General features: G+C 36.9%; 1 protein-coding gene across 1 annotated transcript in view; it reads left to right on the forward strand.

Moving 5' to 3' along the window:
* The window catches only part of DNM3 (dynamin 3), a 483,214-nt gene that overhangs the window by 380,225 nt on the left and 83,987 nt on the right, over window positions 1–19,002 (forward strand). The window contains exon 19 of the mRNA XM_063105911.1: window positions 18,230–18,341. Within this exon, the coding sequence (XP_062961981.1) occupies window positions 18,230–18,341 (112 nt within the window). The remainder of the gene's footprint in view (window positions 1–18,229; window positions 18,342–19,002) is intronic.

The following is a 19,002-nucleotide window of genomic DNA, read 5'->3' on the forward strand; positions in this document are numbered from 1 at the left end:
TCTCTCTCTGATTCTAAAGTCTGTGAAGCTTCCAGCATATCATGCTGATTCTTGTAGAAACCTGAAGCTCTCAAGACTTAGAAGAATAAATTGCCAGAAGCTTAACTGGTTGATAAAAACTTGGATAGAGGATAAGGATATTCCAGGTGAGATATTGCTGTTCACCTACTCCACATATTTAAAAGTCTCACTGATTTTATTTCTATCAAGAAGCATCTTTTGTTAGACCACTGCAATGCTAAACTTAACTCTACTTGGAGATATATCTCCTTGTTTGTCAACACAGTACACCATTCTTGTCTTGTACCTGTAATCCCAGTGGAAACCCACTCATGTCCCTCATAGGAAAGAAGAAACACACAGTCCTCCAGCTCAGGAACCTGGGCAGCTTATTGGACTGTCTTGGGCTTCAGGCTTCACCTTTGGGTCCATCATGATTTTATTCCCACACAGTTCCAGCAAACAACCTGCACCTGTTTTACTTCAGAGCTGCTTTCTTTCCAGGTTCCCCCCACTTTAAGTCTTTGCTAGCCAGTGAGGTAGACCTATTATCAGAGGCTCCTTTGCATGATCAGAAAATTCTTTTTCGTATCTCTGTGCCACACTGTCAGCTTCCTCTCATTTTTTCCCTCAATGGCAATGGCTAAAATGCAAGGTGCTACAGACAGTGCTTTGCCTGGTGCTTTCATCTTGAAGATTTCTTCCCCGCTGCCTTTTAACCTCATGTCTTCCCTTTGTTATTTCAGAGGCTCTCCCCAGCTTCCTCACATGTGCCCCATCTCTTTATTTGAATCCCAGAACTGGGCACAGTGGTTGGCACGACTTCTCCAAAGCAGAGTAAATGGCAGCAATTACCTTGTATTGTTTTGTGACTGATTCTACATTGCTACTTCCTGAAGCCTTTTCAGTCATTCCTCAAGCATGATTATTCCTACAGATAACCAAATCAACTTTGATTTTATTGAGATTTAGGAAGGTCATTTTCTAAGTTTACCAGGAAAGAGGTAAGTTTCACTATGAAAGTGCTATATTGTCTCCTTTCTCAGCTAACTTTTTATAAGAGGTTGCCTTTGGGTTTTCCTTGTGGTTAAAAATGTGCAATTGCTGTTTTGCAATAGGTTTTGTTCTGTATTGCATACAATTTTCTCTTTTATATATTTTTTTCCCTTAAAATTAAATCCAGTAAAATGTGAAAGAGAGAGAAGTGAAATAATCTCACAGCTGCTAAATTTTCCTGGAAGGCAAAGACATCTCAATTTTAAAGTTATTCTTAAAACATGAAATCATTGTTCTTGAAGCAGCTGTCTGGTCAAAAACTCCTTTGTAGTGTACATTTTTAAACAACCCTTTTTAAAAACCACTAGGAGCTTTGTAAAGATTTCCTTTATCTGGGTTATGGATTATTTTTGGTTTTTTGAATAATTGTTAAAATGATGAAACCTAGTGGAATAAAACAGATGTCTGTTTTTTGTTTTGTTTTTAGGGGGAAGAGGGAAACGTCATTGGGATATTGAGATTTACTTGGTAACTTGACAGAGAAGTCTAAATAAACAATTGTTAGTTAGTGTCTTAGCATTCTGTTCACCATCATTTTTTCTACATAATGCCAGAATATAAGTAGCATAGGAATGGGGATCATTCTATGATCATCTCTCTTAATACCTATCTCACAATACCTGGCACATAACTTCTGAATGAATGTTTATTAAGCAAATAAATCAAGAGACGAAAACCACCATAAGAACCACCATACAGAATGACATGTCATGTAATCGGGTACTTAATTCATCGATCCTTCTATCACCTTTTACAGAGACACTTGGCTTCCTTCTTTTTCTTTTACAGAGGCAAAGTTTCCCTTCATAGAAATTTTGAGGTTGAAGACGTAACTCAAAATCGCTACTATTTTATCACTCCAATATGAATCTCTCATCCATGATTTTATGTAAATCAACTCTAACATTGTTTATATTTTTACCACCCCTTCAAGTAATAAATTTCATAAATAGAAGGTAGTTTATAGTTCAACTCAATGGATGTATAAGTAAAGCATTAAGGGAGCACAGAGAAGAGAATAATTTATGAAATTAATGCTAACTGGGGAAGACTCAGAGAAGGGAATATTTGAGTCTAGGCTATAAGGATGAGTAGAGGTTTGCCAGGTGGTGAAGTCACGGTGCATGCAAGGGACTAAAGGGACAAAAGGATGTGCCATGGGTCCTGGCCACAGGACCATCACCACCATCATTGTCATCTATCTGCTGAAATATCACTCTTTCATACCAAACACAGGTTGCCATTGAAGTGCTTGATCTTTTAAAAATTGAGAATATGATTTGTTTTCTTTGAAGAGTAATTATATCCAGTGTGTTGAAAAACTGTGGACGTACCTAAAATGGCTTCCCCAAAGGAGTCACTGAATAGCCAAGCTTCCTGCAGACCAGGTTTTGACGAGCTTTTTGCAGCAAGGATACTGATGTGTATAAACAGACTTTGGGCCGTAAGCAATTTTGTGCATCTGGTTGTGCACAGCTCGCCCCATCCTGATCTCACTGAAGGTTGGCAGTGAGGTGCTGCAGAGCCAGAATGGAGGTGGTGGTGATTTCTCCAGGTGGGGCCAGGGGTGTGGCATGCTGAGTCCCAGCACATCTTAGGCAGCCCTATTCACAGAGGCCCAAACTTCCCATTGCATCCTGGATATCATTTTGAAGCCTCAGACAGAACAGTGGCAGGAAGACCTATTTTTCCATGTAATAAAGACTCATGCAAAACTTTCCAAAATGACTTCAAGGAATGGACTTTGATAGCGCTTCACATGACTTTAGATAATAATAATAATAATATTGAGGTAATAATTTAAAAATAATCTGAAATGCTAATTTTGTGGGGAGTCATTTTATAAATTCACTGATACCATGACCCTGCCAATCCCTTTTGTTCTTTTAAAATTTTCCTCTATCCTCTTCTCTTCAACAGTTTCTTAATATAGATAACCTTACACTGATATCCTCACCTCAGTCCCAGGCTTTAAGAATTTTCGTATAACTCTCTGTAGGTGTTTGGGGGCTAACATGAATGCACCACTGTCCATGTTATTTCACAACTGTTGTTTTTGGCTTCTTGATCAACACTATGCCTTCTGGGATTGAATAACTCTTCCCCTATATTGATAGTTCCTCATAAATCTTATTCTTTAGAACTTTTAAAATGAGTGTCTATTTATATTATTATTACTGTTATAATTATTATTTAGTCATTAACTCAAATGAAAGATTACATGTAGAGTGATTCTCAAACATAGTAAATGTTGAAGGGGAGAGGCCAGGCTTGTACAAGCCAGGAAGCATGTTTTCCTAGCATGTGATAAAGCATGGCATGGATGGGCCAGTGGCCGCTTGGTATTTATATATCCGATTTTGGAAATGCTGAGCTTAAGCAGGCCGTTACCACAACCTCCTCTGACCTAATAAGCGAGACAAAACAGAATAATTGTGGTTCTCTCTGCTTTCTTCACCACTTGCCTTTTATTCCCTTCTGAAGTTGTTCATTGCTTTGGGCTAAATGAAATTTGGATTGCAACAACTTTTTTTAATGACATTGTAATATTGGCTAATTTGTCTGCTATTGGTTATGCCCAAGTAGACACATGACCTGTGGCTGTTTGGCTTGTCCTCCTATGGGAAAATAACTTAACAAAGCTAATAAGCTGTATTAAAATAAAATAAACAAGCTCACATGGCACCCAGCATCACTGCCACATGCAATATGGTTGTTATTTATTATCCCAAGACACCAGCCCCACATCTCCAACTGCCTACTGGGCATTTTCACTCCGAAGGTCTTCTGCTGCTTGCTCTTTAACCCATGTGAAACCAAAACCATCGCCTTCTCTTGAAAGCTGTCCCTCACTGTCGGAGTTTTAGGGAGCCAATTAATCACATCCTTTTCTTTCCCTCTTTTGTTAATATTGTTGCTGTCGCTGTTTTTAGAAGCAGTACACAGGAAACAGATAAGGCATGAAACAGATGGATCTAGATTCGTGGCCAAATGTCTTGCTCATACTTCAGCTCCCAATAATCGCAACCACAGCTGAGCAGCCACGTGCCTCTACCAGAGGCAGAGCTCACCAGAACATCTTGGAATAAAAGAGAAACGCCTGTGTCCGGCAGGCATATGCTTGCTCAATTTCTCCTTTATAACTCACCAGTCAAATCAGTCAGTCCTCCTCCTCTGAAGGGAGGGAGACAGTGAAGGCTGAGAAAAAGGGGCCAGGAGGTGAAGTCCTTTCAAGATTTAGTTCCCACTAACTAATAATCATTCTCAATTTTTCTATTTTTATTTAGATACATTCTTAGTTTTTTATTATATGACATTAGATTGTTGTAGCATTTGGGTATGAGAAAAAATATTTAGATATTAAACCTCCTGTATTGTGAGAGTTTTCACCATTTAAATTGTAATCTACTTTCTTTATGAACTTTTTCATCATCAGTAAAACCCCCACAGTTACAACCAAAATTTATACTTTCAACTCTTTAGTCGTTACTGTGATTAATGCTGACACGGACCTGGCACCAGGGCCATTGGCAGCCAGAGAAGGTCAGGATTAGTGGTGACTCAGCTGACTCTGCAGCTGCACTTACAGTAAATGTGTTTTGCAATGCTCTTATATTTAAAAACATTTTTGTACAAATTTGTATTTTATTTAAAATTTTTATTTATTAGTTTATTATTATTTTTTATTATTATTGTTTTGCTATTCACCATGTCACAAAAATGAAAAGGCATAGGTCGAAAATTGAGTCAACTCAGATCAGAGAAACTTTTCCCTTTGGCAATGAATCATGATACTTTGAGTTAAAAGGCAACAGCCTCTGGTTTAAAATTGTTGCACTGAACTTTGAGGATGATATTAAAAGACAGGGAAAAACATTTTAAGGAAACAGAGAGTGCTAAGCTAACTCAGTTATTGTTGATCACTTCAGTCTTTCGTTCATTCATTGGAAATTATTTACTGAGCCCCGACACCCGTGCTTAGATTCTATGAACAAGAGAAGTATGTTCCGTACTCTCATGGAATTTACGGTTTAGAGAGGTAGACTGATAACAAACAATAATTACTTAATTACAATTGTTAATTACAACTTCTGTGAGAATTTATAATAGAGTGACTTGTCCGTTTTGGGAATTCAGGAATGGTCAAAACTAACACTCAAAGAATGTATAGATACAGACTAAGTAGAGGGCGAAGGGAAGATTGTTCCAGGCAGAGTGAACACTATATGCCAAGACCCTGAGGTAGGAAAAAGCTTTGTGTGTCATGCAACTGATAGCTGGAGCTTGATGAGCAGGAGTCAGGGACCAGGTCATTTATGACCCTGTAGGCCATGTTAAGGGTGTTTTGTTGGTCTTTGTCCTAATGAAGTGGGGGACAATTGAAGGGGAGCAGTGTGGTTAAGTTTGGCTGCAGAATAGAGAGGAGGGGTGGAGCAAGTGCAGGCATCAGGAGGTTTTTGTTGTGATCTAGATGAGAGGTGATGGTGTCCTGGACCAGAAAAATGGAATAGAGGAGGTATTGGGGGCTATTAGGGAGCTGCATTGAAGAACTGGCTGCCTGGAAATGGTGTAAGGAAGAAAGAGATGTCAAGAATGACAGGCTTATAGCACAAGCATCTAGTTGGAAGAAGTGCCATTTACTAATATGAGAGACCTTTGGAGTAGGAGAGGATTTGAAAATAAATCAAGATTTTGAAATTGGATATATCAAGAAGGAGAAATCTGACGTTTTTGAGTGGTCAGCTTCTATATGGTATTGAATTCAAGTAGTCTTATTAGTAACCCTCATAGAAAATTCTCCGAGGAAAAACTCTACTTGGTGGTGATGGCTGGATCTTTCAGAATTTCATTAAATTCAGTTTTGTAATATATTTTTTAGGAGTCTCACATCTTTATTCTTGGGTGATATTGGTTTATAGCGAAATATGAAAAAGTGTGGCTCTTTTAACGCTAGCCCCATGAGAATTTCAAGGAAAAGAAGATGATGCTAGGGTGGACTAAGCTTGGGAAATCCTGCACAGCATGTTCATCTCTTAGAGATTTACATTATAAATTTGCCTATTAATATTCCTAAGAGGTCTTGTAAAAAGAACTTTCTCTTAAAATTTAGATAAAAAGACCTAAAAACTCTCTGAGACCAGAGCTATTTTGCAGAAAAATTAAAGTTTTTTCCAATTTATTCTGTAGCTATTGGTCAGGGGGCATTTAAAGGGTTTGATTTTTTATTTCCTAGAATATATGGCCATACTTGATACTTACAAATTTACTATCGTAAATGGACTTAGCAACTCTTAAGAAAATTTAGTCTCTGTCTTAAATCATGTGTCTCATTTCTAATTTTATTTTCTCATCTTTTATATTACAGAATTCTGTTTCATTGTCTGATTCATCAAAGAGCATGCTTTTAAATTTAACAATGATATATTTGATTTCCCCTAATTAATTCCTGACTTATAATATCCTGTATTTAAATTTGCTTAGTTTTATAATTTTCCAACTCATTAAATCCAATGCTATGTATTTTTGTGTTTTTTTTAAATAAGGCATATATGACTGTGATTTTGTCTCTGAGTAGAGTTTTGGATGCATGTCCCAAGTTTCAATTCTGTATATAATTTTGTTTGTTTAGTAAATAGTATGTAATTATAGTTTTGAGTTGCTATTTGACATTTTTTTTGGGGGGGAGTATTACTTTATTTGAAGTGGTTTGGTGGTTCTTTTCTATTTTTTATCATAATTTTTATACCTTGATAAACTCTTTTGGAATATGCCTAAGGGAAATAGAGAAACATGATTACATAGTACAAATATAATGGATTTATGATTGTCTCAAGCCTTATTGTTGATACTTAATGGATACTGGTTAATGAAACACACAACTCAGGTATGGGATCACTTGAGGTCTGTTTTAAGTCTATGATATAATTACCAGTGGCTCTGATAATGACATTGGAAAAATTATATCATTATAAATATGCAGATAATGCAAAACTGGAAGAATTGTGAATATATTATTTGCCAGAATCAGATTTCAGACATCTGAACAAACTAAAATAATGGGCCGAAACTAATAATGCTAAAATATAAATTTTATTTTTACGTTTAAAAAGACAATATACATGCAGTACAGAAGAGGACTGGTTTTTCACATGCAAAGGACCTAACGGAAGTGATAATAATGGGCATTGTGTTAAAATCTTCACACATATAACCTTAGTTTTCATCATAGTAAGCTAGACATTGTTGTTATCCCCAGTTTATAGGTGAGTAAACTGAGATTCAGGGAAGTTGCCTTACCCAGTGTCATATAATATAATATAATAAATGGCACAGACTGGATTTCAACAGGTGTTCACGGTCTTTATTATATTCTACTCTATTATATTCTACTACATGTACTTTGCTCACATTAATAAAACTGTTCAGAAAGCAGGCAAAAATGTCACCATTTCTTTTCTTGCATCTGAATAATATTGCATGTGGAGATTTGTGATCAGTTGCTGGCATCTCCTTTTCAGAAAATCCTTTTGAAAGAGAGCCAAATGCATGGGAGGTCAAGAAGGATGCTGTGTTACCCAGAAACTTCATATGAGAAACATTTGAAAATATTGGCTGAAGGGTTGGCTTGGAGACTGGGAGACTTGGGACACACGCCCACGCCCACGCGCACACATACACGCGCACGCACATCTTCCTTACATGCAACTGTAATGTTTATGAAAATATTTGTGGGTCATGACTTTGCAAATTAAACCTATTTTAAATTCACTAGACAAGTTTGCTAAAGAAATTATGTAATATATCTCTTGTGAACATTCAAGACAAAAAAAACCCTAATAAATATAGCATATGAATAAAAGTTTCAATTTTACTGGCAGGCAAGAATTGTAAATTAAACAGCCAGCAAGACATCACTACTGAGCATTCAGATTGGGAGAAATGAGAAAGAATGGTCACATGGTTATGATAGGTGGTAGTGAGGTCACTGTCCTTCTCATGTTTTATGTGTGGCAGACTCTATGCACAGCCTCCCTGGAGGCCAGTTTGGTGAACTGTATTGAATGCCTTGGTTATGCACAAATCTTGTGGTCCAGCAATTTCACTCCTAACAATTTATTTTTATCAAATGATTCAATAATTGTGCAAAGGAATTTATTTGAAGATTACTTTGAAACATTGTTCATAATTGCCAGTGCTTAATATCTGGTCTCAGATGTTTGAAGAGCTGTCACAGGTAATGGAAATAAACTTCACATTTTTAACACCCAAAGGCATTCTTTTGACATGTGAATGAAAGTTACACATATTGTCAAAACATAGTCTTATCATGTGGTCTTGTTTGCTTCAGTGTAACACTTAAAAGCTTTTTACCTAAGGAATAAAAATTTCTCATACTTCTTTTTTAGCTTTAAAGTGACTTTTATTTTTCAAACCGTAAAGCACATAGTTCAGCTTGGTTTCATAGTGGAATTATTCAGAAGCTCATATCTGCATGATTGCAGCTGAAATAGACTAAACAAAAAAATGCAGTCCATACAAATTGCTGTGGGTTATCTATACAGCTACAGCATGTGGTGAGAAGCTGGAAGCTTCATCGACAGAATTTATGAGACTTCCAGTAAATCAGCTCAGTTCAGTGTTTTAGACCTGTATCCAACTCTCCTTGGATGTCTAGACACAGCCTAAGATGAGGCTTCAAAAATGGGTAAAAACGAAGCAGCCAAAGCCACCAGAAGCCTTTGACCCTCTTCTAATGTTTCAACCAGATAATTATTTTCCCTCTCAAGAATTTGGCTATCCTTTAAGAGGAAAAAATAATAATAATAATAAGATTTTCCATGTGAAGAGCCCCTGAAAGAAAATACTCTGGAGAAAGGTTAGTGAGAATGGGCCAAAGCTGAATTCTTCAGATCTGCTCAGAGAATGTGGAAAGCCTGCGCCCTCTTTACTTTTCGTGCTGTCCAGATGGCTAAGAGCTCCTGTGGCATTTGTCCAGCTTCGCCTTCCCCATACCTTTACGTCTCACAGAAACTCATGCTGTGCAGTGGAAATACTTCCAAATGGAGACCTAAGTGGTAGCTAACAGCCATGGTAGAGAGGTAATCAGGTAATTAAAAACTGATGAATTTTTGATTTCATCACAACTATCTAGCACCCTTTCTGCACTGTAGTAAAGATATAACCCTTCAAATTTTCCAACAATAAACTTTCATACTTGGTGAACATATTTCTTTTAAATATGTCCCACTATTAATTAAAATTACTCATTCTGCTTGTTGTGGTTCGTCCCTTCAAACTTTCATATCTTAGGTTTTCTGCAGAAAGTTAAGGATCTGGTCAAACATGAAAAAGTTGGTTTAAAAAATAAGCACTATCCAAGTTCTCTCTATTGTGCTTTCATTCATTTTTCCATTTAGTCATTCACTCATTCATTAATTTATTCAACTAATGTTTGTTTTATGGAGGCCATTTGCCAAGGACTGTGGTAGGCCCAGGTTGTGCTATTTATTAGTTATACGGTCTTGGGAAAGTCCCCTAATTTCTCTGAATCTGTTTCCTCATCTGTGAAACAGCAGGGTGGCTATGAAGATGAAATGGGATGGTTTCTCTTTTAACATAGGAAAGATTAGGAGTTTACTCTTTTACTCTTCTCACATCCATTGTTGTACCTAAAAGTCATATCCAGCAGAGATGGAAAGTTTCAAAAACACTAGGAGGTAGAGATGTTAGTCAACTATTTGCAAGACTCATAGAGTGAACTAGGTTGAAAATCTATCAGTGACCAGTTCATGCTTTACCCTGATTAACAAACTGGGGCCAAACAAGAAGACAACCAAAAGAATCTTCTACATTTCTTCACTGTGTCAACATGAGAAATGTGAATACTGTGCCAGCCAGAAATCCAGACAGCCAGCTCTCTACTGTGAGGCCAATGCAAAAAATGAATTTAAGTAAGAATTTACTAATGGGAAATCCAGCTAGAAAATGCCTGATGATGAATATTTATTCAAGATGAACATATAGAGTTTCATCTAAATAATTGCTTGAATGTAACAACATTGAATATAAAAGTAACAAAAGGAGATTCTCGAAAGAGATGTGAAGACAATAATTGAGAAATAATCTAAGTTAATATTTCTAGGTAGATTAGAAAAATGTCATGAGATGAAGTGACGGAAAATAAAAGCTTCTAAATTCCTCAAGAAGTCAGAAGTTATTATTTTATTTCTGAATTTCATATACACAAACATAAATTCAAGAATGATATGAAAAATTTCAAGATAATCAATTTACCTGTGGAAGCCAAAAACGCAGTTCATTTCTCAACATAAAAAAAGGAAATAGCAAAGAACATTGGAAAAAATAAAAAAATAAAAAGCAAAGCATATCTCGAACTGACAAAACTAGGACCAAGCATACAGCTATGGCAAGAAATAAGCATGACTGTAACTTTCCTAATCATAGCCGATGATTTTCAGATTTGGAAGAAAAATAGAACCCAGCTATACTGTTGGGATTTATAACAGATAGGTATTTTTTAAAAGTAAAAAAAAAAATGGATAAAAGTTTTAAAAAAGTAAAAACAGAAACAAAAATATATCAGGCAAATACAAACAAAAAGTGAGAAGCCATTGGAATAATATACAAAAACATATTGTATTATATTCCATACAACATGTAATGAAATCAGGATGAAGAACATTATCTCTATAATATCTGAATGCTCAACCTCCTTAGTGAGCAAAAATATTGAAGCATTGATGGAGAATCACTTTTAAGTTATAAAAGTAGCAAAAGTACTTTTAAAATGATATTTTTGGGCCGACCCCGTGGCGCACTCGGGAGAGTGCAGCGCTGGGAGCGCAGCAGTGCTCCCGCCGCAGGTTCGGATCCTATATAAGGATGGCTGGTGCGCTCACTGGCTGAGCGCAGTGCGGCCGGTCTCAAAAAGACAAAAAAAAAAAAAAAAAAAAAAAAGATATTTTATATTTAGGGGTATGAGATTTGTTATTCAATAAATATTAATTGAATATGTGTTAGTGCTAGTCACTTTTTCAGACCTTGGCATATATGCAATCAAATCATCTCATCCAAATGTAGCTTTCTGTTTACCGAGGTCTTGTTTCATGCTGTTCAATAAGATTTTATATATTGTTTTAATTTTAAAAAATTTGTTTCTATGTATTTTATAGGCTTTGCTCCTAATGTGAATATAATATTTTCTCATTTATATATCTAAGTTACTGGTACTCTTGAGAAAAGCCATTGATTTTTGTATATTTGTCTTGCAGTTAATGTTAGCCTTTTAAACAAAGTATCTTATTAATTCTATTAGTGTTTTCTCAAACACTTGTACTTTCCAATTCTTCCTAGTTTTGATAATTTATGCTTTTTAGGTTGCATTATAATATTTAATTTTTTAAAAACTCTTCTATATTTATGCTTGTGTATTCCATCCTTTCTCATTTGTGATCTTGTGTACTTTTGTTTTCTCCTATTTTTCCCCTTAATTAGGATTGTAAATGTATTATCTATTGGCAAAAGGAAAATACTTGCGGTGGTCCTTATCCTTTATGTTATTTTTATATTTCCTGTTTCATTAATTTTGGCTATAATCTATGTTAATTCTCTTTTTTTGCTTTATTTTGGTTTTTAAAAATCACAGCTTCTCTAGACTCTAGAGGAGCATTGACTTTTTTCCCTTTCTTTTGTAAATGGTAAGCATATTTAAGATGATATATTTTCCTACAGCCTCTTCTCTGCTCCATTGGTTGGATGTGAACTGTATGTACATACACACACACACACACACACACACACACACACACACACACACACATACACACATACACACATATATGTATTTTAAATTTATTTATTATTATTATTTTTTTACATTCTAAGATGTTGTGGAGTGGTTGGGGGGAGAGGGAGAGGAGAGATGGCAGGAGGGTAGGGTGGGTGGAAGAGGAAGGGGGAGCATGGTCAAGGCCCGTGGCACCCCCTCATTCCAGCAGGGGAGCTCGGGGGCTTCTGGCAGCAGCTGGGTCATGGTTTGGCTGGATGTGGACTTCAGGGGGGCGTGGCTGAGGCCCTTGGCCTCCCTGCAACCCAGGAGCCTGGGGCGCTTTCAGCAGTGGCCTGGTGGTCGTCCCTGGGCTGGATGTGGATGTCGGGGGGTATGGCTGAGGCTCCTGGCCTCCCACCACTCTGGCTCGGGGGCTTGGGACACTTCCCGTGATGGCTTGGTGGTCACTGCTCGGCTGGATGCAGATATCGGGGAGTGGGGTATGGCTGAGGCCCTTGGCTCCCCACCACCCTGGCTCGGGAGCCTGGGGTGCTTCCAGTGGCAGTCTGGTGGTCATCGCTGGGCTGGATGTAGCTGTCAGGGGCCCGTAGATGAGGCCATTGGTCCTCCCCTACCCCAGCTTGGGAGCCTGAGGGGCTTCTGGTTCTTCTAGGTTTTATAGGTGTTCTTTGGGGGGGTTCAGCCTTTACTGGTTAGTATCAGAACTTTGTCTCTGATCTGTTGGTGTTTTCTTCTTTTCTTCATTTCTGGGTTTGTTTATTCACTATTTCCACCACTTAAACTCTGCATTGGAACTAATTTGTTGTCTTTTGCTTACTTCTAAAATGGGGGATTTCCTGTGGGAACCAGCATTTGAGCCCTGTGGTTGAGCTAAATTGCTGCTTTGCTGCTGATTCCCTGGGGAAGGCTTTTTGTGCAGCTCAGGTTTTAATTGTTGACCTTGTAAGCACTTCCGGGTCTTGTGAAGTCTGGTACACCTGGGTTGTGTGGAAACCACTGTCTGGACTTGAGTCTTTTCAGCAAACTGCACCCCCTTGCAGATCTATATTCCTGATTGGCCTCCACTGAGTGATCCTGTGCTGATTGGAGGGCAGACCAGCTGTCCATGCTGTGCCTCAGTGTTCACCCTATGGGCCTGTTTCCCCTACAACCCACACTCCAAACACTTCCTGTGGGATGGGCCATGTGCTGGATCCTTGTGGGGACTCACCAGCCTTGAGTGGCTTTTTTTTCAGTTGTCTGTGGCCTCTCGCTCCTGTGTGGGTCCACAGGAATCCTGTTAGTGGTCTTGCTGATCTGGGGGACACCAAGGCCCACCTCTCTCCTGAAGTCTCCAAGCAACTTCATACAAAGGGCACAGTGCAGTTTTTGCCAGCTCCTGCTCCATGTGCTCACCAGCCTTGAAATGGCTGTGGCTCAAAATGGTCAGAGCAGTCCCTTCTTTCTCTCACCATAGCTTTTCCCACCTTCATGAACTCCATAGTCTCTCTTCCTCTTCCCCTGAGCTCTAGCAGCCCCACCTTAGCAGTTCATTGCTTTTTAATAGTTGTAAATTGGTTGATCATGGGAAAAGGTGATGCTGGGTACTGTCTATTCTATCTTGATCAGAAGTCTGTTTATATTTTTTATTGCTTTCTAAATAATTTGTACTTTTGGCTTCTTCTGTGATATAAGGGCTATCTAGGAGTATGTTTCTCAGGGTTTTTTTTAACCTTCTTAAAAATTTTTATTTTATTTTTATTATTATTATTTTGGTTTGTGATCAAAGAATGTGATTTAGACAATCTCTCCTTTTAAATGTTTGCTAAGGTTGGTATAGTATTTATGTGTAGATTCAAGTTTATGATTTTTGTAAATTTTTGTGAATATTGAAAAGATCTTTATCTTCTATTCAAGAGATAAAGGATTCTATCTATGAAAAAGACTTATTTGACTACACTAGTTATTTCTTTTATGTTCTTACTTATTTTTGTTCACTATATCCATCCAATTTGAAAAGAGTAATATTAAAGTTTGACTGTATATATTTCAATCAATTTATACATATAATTATATTGTTTGTTTTGTATTTTTAGTAGCATTTGCTTCATTTATTATGTTATTTAGTGCAAACAAGTTTATGAACATATTCCAATTTTCATAAATTGTTATTTTTATCATTATATAATATTTCCATTTATTCTATTTAATGCTTTTATGTTATTTATTCTGTGTACTTTTAAATTCCACCTTGTCTGCTATTAATATTGCCATTTATACTTTTTTAATTCCTTCATTTTATGCTTGTCTGATATCTCTTTCTAACTTTATGTTTGCAAATAATTCATAGCTGGGTTTTATTTTATTTTATCTTATTTTTTGGAGGTTGGCCAGTACGGGGATCCAAACCCTTGACCTTGATTTTACAAGGCAGCGTTCTGACTGAGCTGACTGGCCAGCCCCAGGGTTTTATTTTTTTAACCTAAAATAACTGACTGAACTTAAGAGAATTCAGTCCATTTTCATTAATTTACTAATTAGTATACTTGATTTTATTCCTGTCATTTTATATTTACTTATTTTATTTTGTTGTTTCTTCTTTTTCTGTTTTCTTCTTTTCTTATTTTATTGATTTGCTCAAGAGCCTATTAATTTTTCTCTCCTTTTTTAAATTTGGGAGGTCTACTGTACTTTTTATTTCATTAATATTTACATTTATTATCAATAAATAGCCCTTTTATCCCATGAGGAAAATTATCAATGATTTCTCTCTCGAGAGAGAGAGAGATTTTTTCTCCTTCTCTCTTTACCCACTTTTCTCAACAGTATGAGACCACTGAGATAACTTCACTTCCCACTTTCCACCCCCCTACCCACCAGAGGAGACCTTAGGGACATTTTTACTTTCTTCCACCCTCCCCCAACTGTTAGACCACTAGAATTTCTTCTGCAGTATCTCTCTTCTACTTTAAGGGTGCATATTTAGCCCTTATGTAGAACATTCTTAGGTAGTCTATCATTACTAATTTTGATTTCACACTATGGCAATTGCAAGTTTCGTTGCTCAATGCTGTTTCCTCTCCTTTTAATCTTTCCTCACCTTGAATACTCTCTGCAGATTCATTTGGGATTGTTTTAACCCTAAATCTGCTTTAGGATTTTCCTCTGATTGGGTATGTGGATGATATCCCAGTTGGGGATAGGGACTCCCAATTCTGCAGTCCTCTTAAGAGTGCATGGATGTTACTTCATCTACCTTTTGAATGTTCAGTCCAGTGCCAGTCCAATATTTCCTTTGTAAGCAACTTGATGCTTCTTTACAGAAGACTCTAAAATGTTTCCTTTATCTCAAAATTAGGAATTGTATTAGCATATGCCTAAGTAGTAGCTTTTCTTATCAGTTCCACCTGAGATTGTACTTTTGATGCACACATTTGGGTCTTTCTAAAATTCAAGAGAGTTTCTTTTTTAAAAAAAAATGGTTTCTCTTTTATAATTATTTTCTCGTCCTATCTTCCTTTTCTTTTTCTGGAACTCCTATGATTTATAGGTTAAATGTTCGGGCTCTTCCTCCACACTCTGATAATTTCTCTATTTTTACACATTTCTCATTGGATTTTCAAAGCTGCTAATTCTAGTCTCAGTGTTGATCATCCTTTTCTTCAACTTAATCTATTCAGTTTTTTAATTAAAATAATCATACTTGTTAATTTGGGGAAGACTTTTTTAATGCTGTATGTCTACCTCTTTAAGTACTTGTTATTCTTCTGTCTTCTTATTCCCCCAAAAGCTCTCCTTCATCACCAAACTGTTCTGATTGCTTTTTTCATTCTTTCTTTCTCTGGCTGTTAGATCTCTTTAAGTGTCCTTTTCTTTTTGTTTGTTCATTGCAGCATAGGTTCAAACTGGTTGCTTTAAGGGGACTGGCCCCATGAGTGTGGGAAGGCAAAGACATCTCAGTCATCATGGGTTAGTAATAGGCAAGTTGCCAGTTATCTATGCAGGCACCAGGAGGGACCCTTTCTTCTGCATTATAGTAGAGAAAACTCAGCCCCTCCACACTTCTTTAGGGCAAGAGGATGAGGCAAGGGTCCTTTGATCATTAAGGGACAGCTCTACCATGGGTCTGCTACATGCTGGTCCTTGTCCTAGAGCTCTCCTTCTATGGGCACAAAGCCCTTGTCCAGCCCAGGCAAGAAAGTATCACAACACCTGTCTCACTCACACCCTCTACCTGAGTATCAGTCCTAATATCAGCTTGACATGAGAAAAGGGGATGTGTTTGGCCTGAGTGCGATGTGGAGAGGAAATGGAGCACAATTAATTCATCCTCCCAGAATCTCCTGGAGACATAGTGATGAACATAGAAATGATACATTACCTCTCCTCATGGAGTTTATGGGCTTGTTGGAAAGATAGACATTAATCAAAGTAAATAATTAAATAAGAAAGAGAGAGAGAAAAAGAAAAAAGAGGAAGGAAAGAAGGAAGAAGAAAAGGAGAGATAAAAAAGAAAAAGAAACGTATGATTCTGAAGTTATAAGTATGATGAATGCTATGCAGGAAAGGTAAATAGAAATGTGAAAAATGCATGAAAGAGGAGCTGACCTGGTAGGGGTGTCGGGGAAGTGATGTCTGAGGAAGCAATAACTGAGCTGAAATCCCAAGAAAGAGTAGTAGTTAACTGTGTAAACAGAAGTGGAGAGAGCTCCAGACAGCAGCATATTCAAAGATACTGGGAGTGAGCAGGGCACATTTAACGCCTTTGAAGAACAAAAACGAGGCCAATGTGGCTGGAGCATGTAGAGCCAAGTGTGGAAAGAAGCTGGAGGGAAAGGTAATAAGCAGCCAGACCACGGGGACTGTGGGCCATCACGAAGAGCGTGGTCTTTTTTCCTAAGGCAGGTAGTCATTGGAGTGTCTTACTCCAGGAGTAGAAACATCTCATTCACATTTTCAGATCATGAGGATTTAGTGCAGAGAACAAAAGAGGCCATGGGAGGCTGCGAAGCTAGTGAGGAGACTATTGTAATGGTCTGAGAGAGGATGATAAGGTGAAGGCCAAGTTCAAGTAAAGGATGCTATTTAGGTAGTAAGATAGAAGAAGGGCGTGAGAAAATGGAAGGTGTTAAAAATACCCCAGAGTGCCTGGATCATAGCACCGCTGCATAAAATGGAAACACTGGAAGAAGACCAAGTTGGAAATCACCAATTCAGTTGCTCAGGCCAAGGTACCTTTGATGTCCTCAAGTGGAGAAGTCAGTAGGCAGTATGCCTCTGAGGCAGGTCTAGACAGGAGATGTAAACATGCGAGCCATCTGGGTTTGTTAACTCTGTTTATAGGAATCCATCCTCAGAAAATAATAGTAGTAAATATGACAAACGCTCGTGGATAAAAATATTCATGTAAGCATTATTTATGATAGCAAAAACCAAAAGGAAATTATTTAATTATCTAATATTAGGAGGAGGCTAAGTAAATCTTCATACATTTATATTAATGAATCTTGTGCCATTATAATTTGATGTCTATAAAGATTTAATGGCATAAGTAAATGGCCATGGTATAACAGTAACTGAAAAATCAGGACACCAATAATAGAGAGCTAGAGAGGAAGTAAGGGAGAGAGAGAGGGAACAGGAGAAGGAAAGGGAGAGAGCGCGTGCACCTCAGCTGTGTGAAAAATGCATAGAACAAAAGTGCAGGACAATAGGATTATCTGAAGCAGCAGAACCTGGACGATTGTTACCATTTTTATACTTTTACCTCGTTTCCAAAGTTTTCAAAATTGGCATGTAGAACATTTTATGTATTATTTTATTATCAGGAAAATAAATATAAAATTGTAGTATTGTACCAGTTATAAATATGCACTTCATCAGCATCTCACCCGGTGAAACACTGGTTATCAGTCCTTCCTTTTCACGATTTGGTGAGCGTTTCTCTTCTGAATCCAGCACAGTCTTTTAGGTTTGGCAGATTATTGCCATGCATTTTAAAGTATTATGACCTATTTAGTCATTTAGACTTGTGAAATAGCTTCAGAAAATTGATCTAATTACTGAAAAACAGCAAATTCCTTCCCCACAGCGTAACTCCCAATTGGTCGGTACTCCACGTAAAATATTGAGTGCATTTATATTTGCTTTAGTTTTTAATCACTCAGCAGTATAGATAACTCTGAGTTCTTTAATGTTAGGGTCTTTTTAAATTATATAATACATATAAGGATTTGCTAATTTTTTAAAAATATGAGTTGTTTTTGTTTTCCTCCAGTGACTGTCAGAGGCTATCAATCTGGATCGTCATTCATGTCATTGTCTACAGTGATATAAAATCATTTGAATTTGGTTCAAAACTAAAAGCATTTTTTTTAACTGCAGGAATGTATACAAAGACTATCGCTTCCTTGAGCTGGCATGTGATTCACAGGAGGATGTAGACAGCTGGAAGGCATCTCTACTAAGAGCTGGGGTCTATCCCGATAAATCTGTAGTAAGTTGGATATATCTCTTATTATAAAATTATTATTAATCATGTTTAAGAAAACATATTAATTCTACATACTATATGCTGGAGAAACTAGTTTTTTTTTTGACTTAATTAAATTGGCACACTTTTAACTGATTCTTTGTTCTTTCTACATATTTGTTTACAATGATATTTCTCCATTAGATTTCTATTTTAAAAAGTTAATATATTTGTTAAAGAAAATGCTGCACTCTGCTATAAAATTTAATATGTGTGATCTCAGACCAAATGAACTTTTAAAATTTATTTTATTTTTCTCTATGTTATTCCATAGTTGTTATGGTATTAATACAAGTGGAATATCATCAATCATAGCAATATTTTATATTCTTAAAAAGTGCTTATTTTATTAAAAATTCTGTTTCTTTTTATTGTCTGCTTTACCTGTATCCATAGTCATATCTGTATTCAAACTCTGGTTAATGTCATCATGAGTGTGAAAGAACAAAAAGAAAAAAAAAAGATTATATTGCTGTTCCCACTTATCTTTATTAATATACTTCAAGTGTCTTGGAGACACTTCTCTCATTCATGTGAATAAACAGACCTTCTCTTTGTGTTCTTTGGAAAATGTAATATTACACAGACCAGTCTGAATTTAAACTTCACAAGTCCCACCCATCAT

Source organism: Cynocephalus volans, chromosome 8 (genome assembly GCF_027409185.1).
Source record: "Cynocephalus volans isolate mCynVol1 chromosome 8, mCynVol1.pri, whole genome shotgun sequence".
Taxonomy (NCBI): domain Eukaryota; kingdom Metazoa; phylum Chordata; class Mammalia; order Dermoptera; family Cynocephalidae; genus Cynocephalus; species Cynocephalus volans.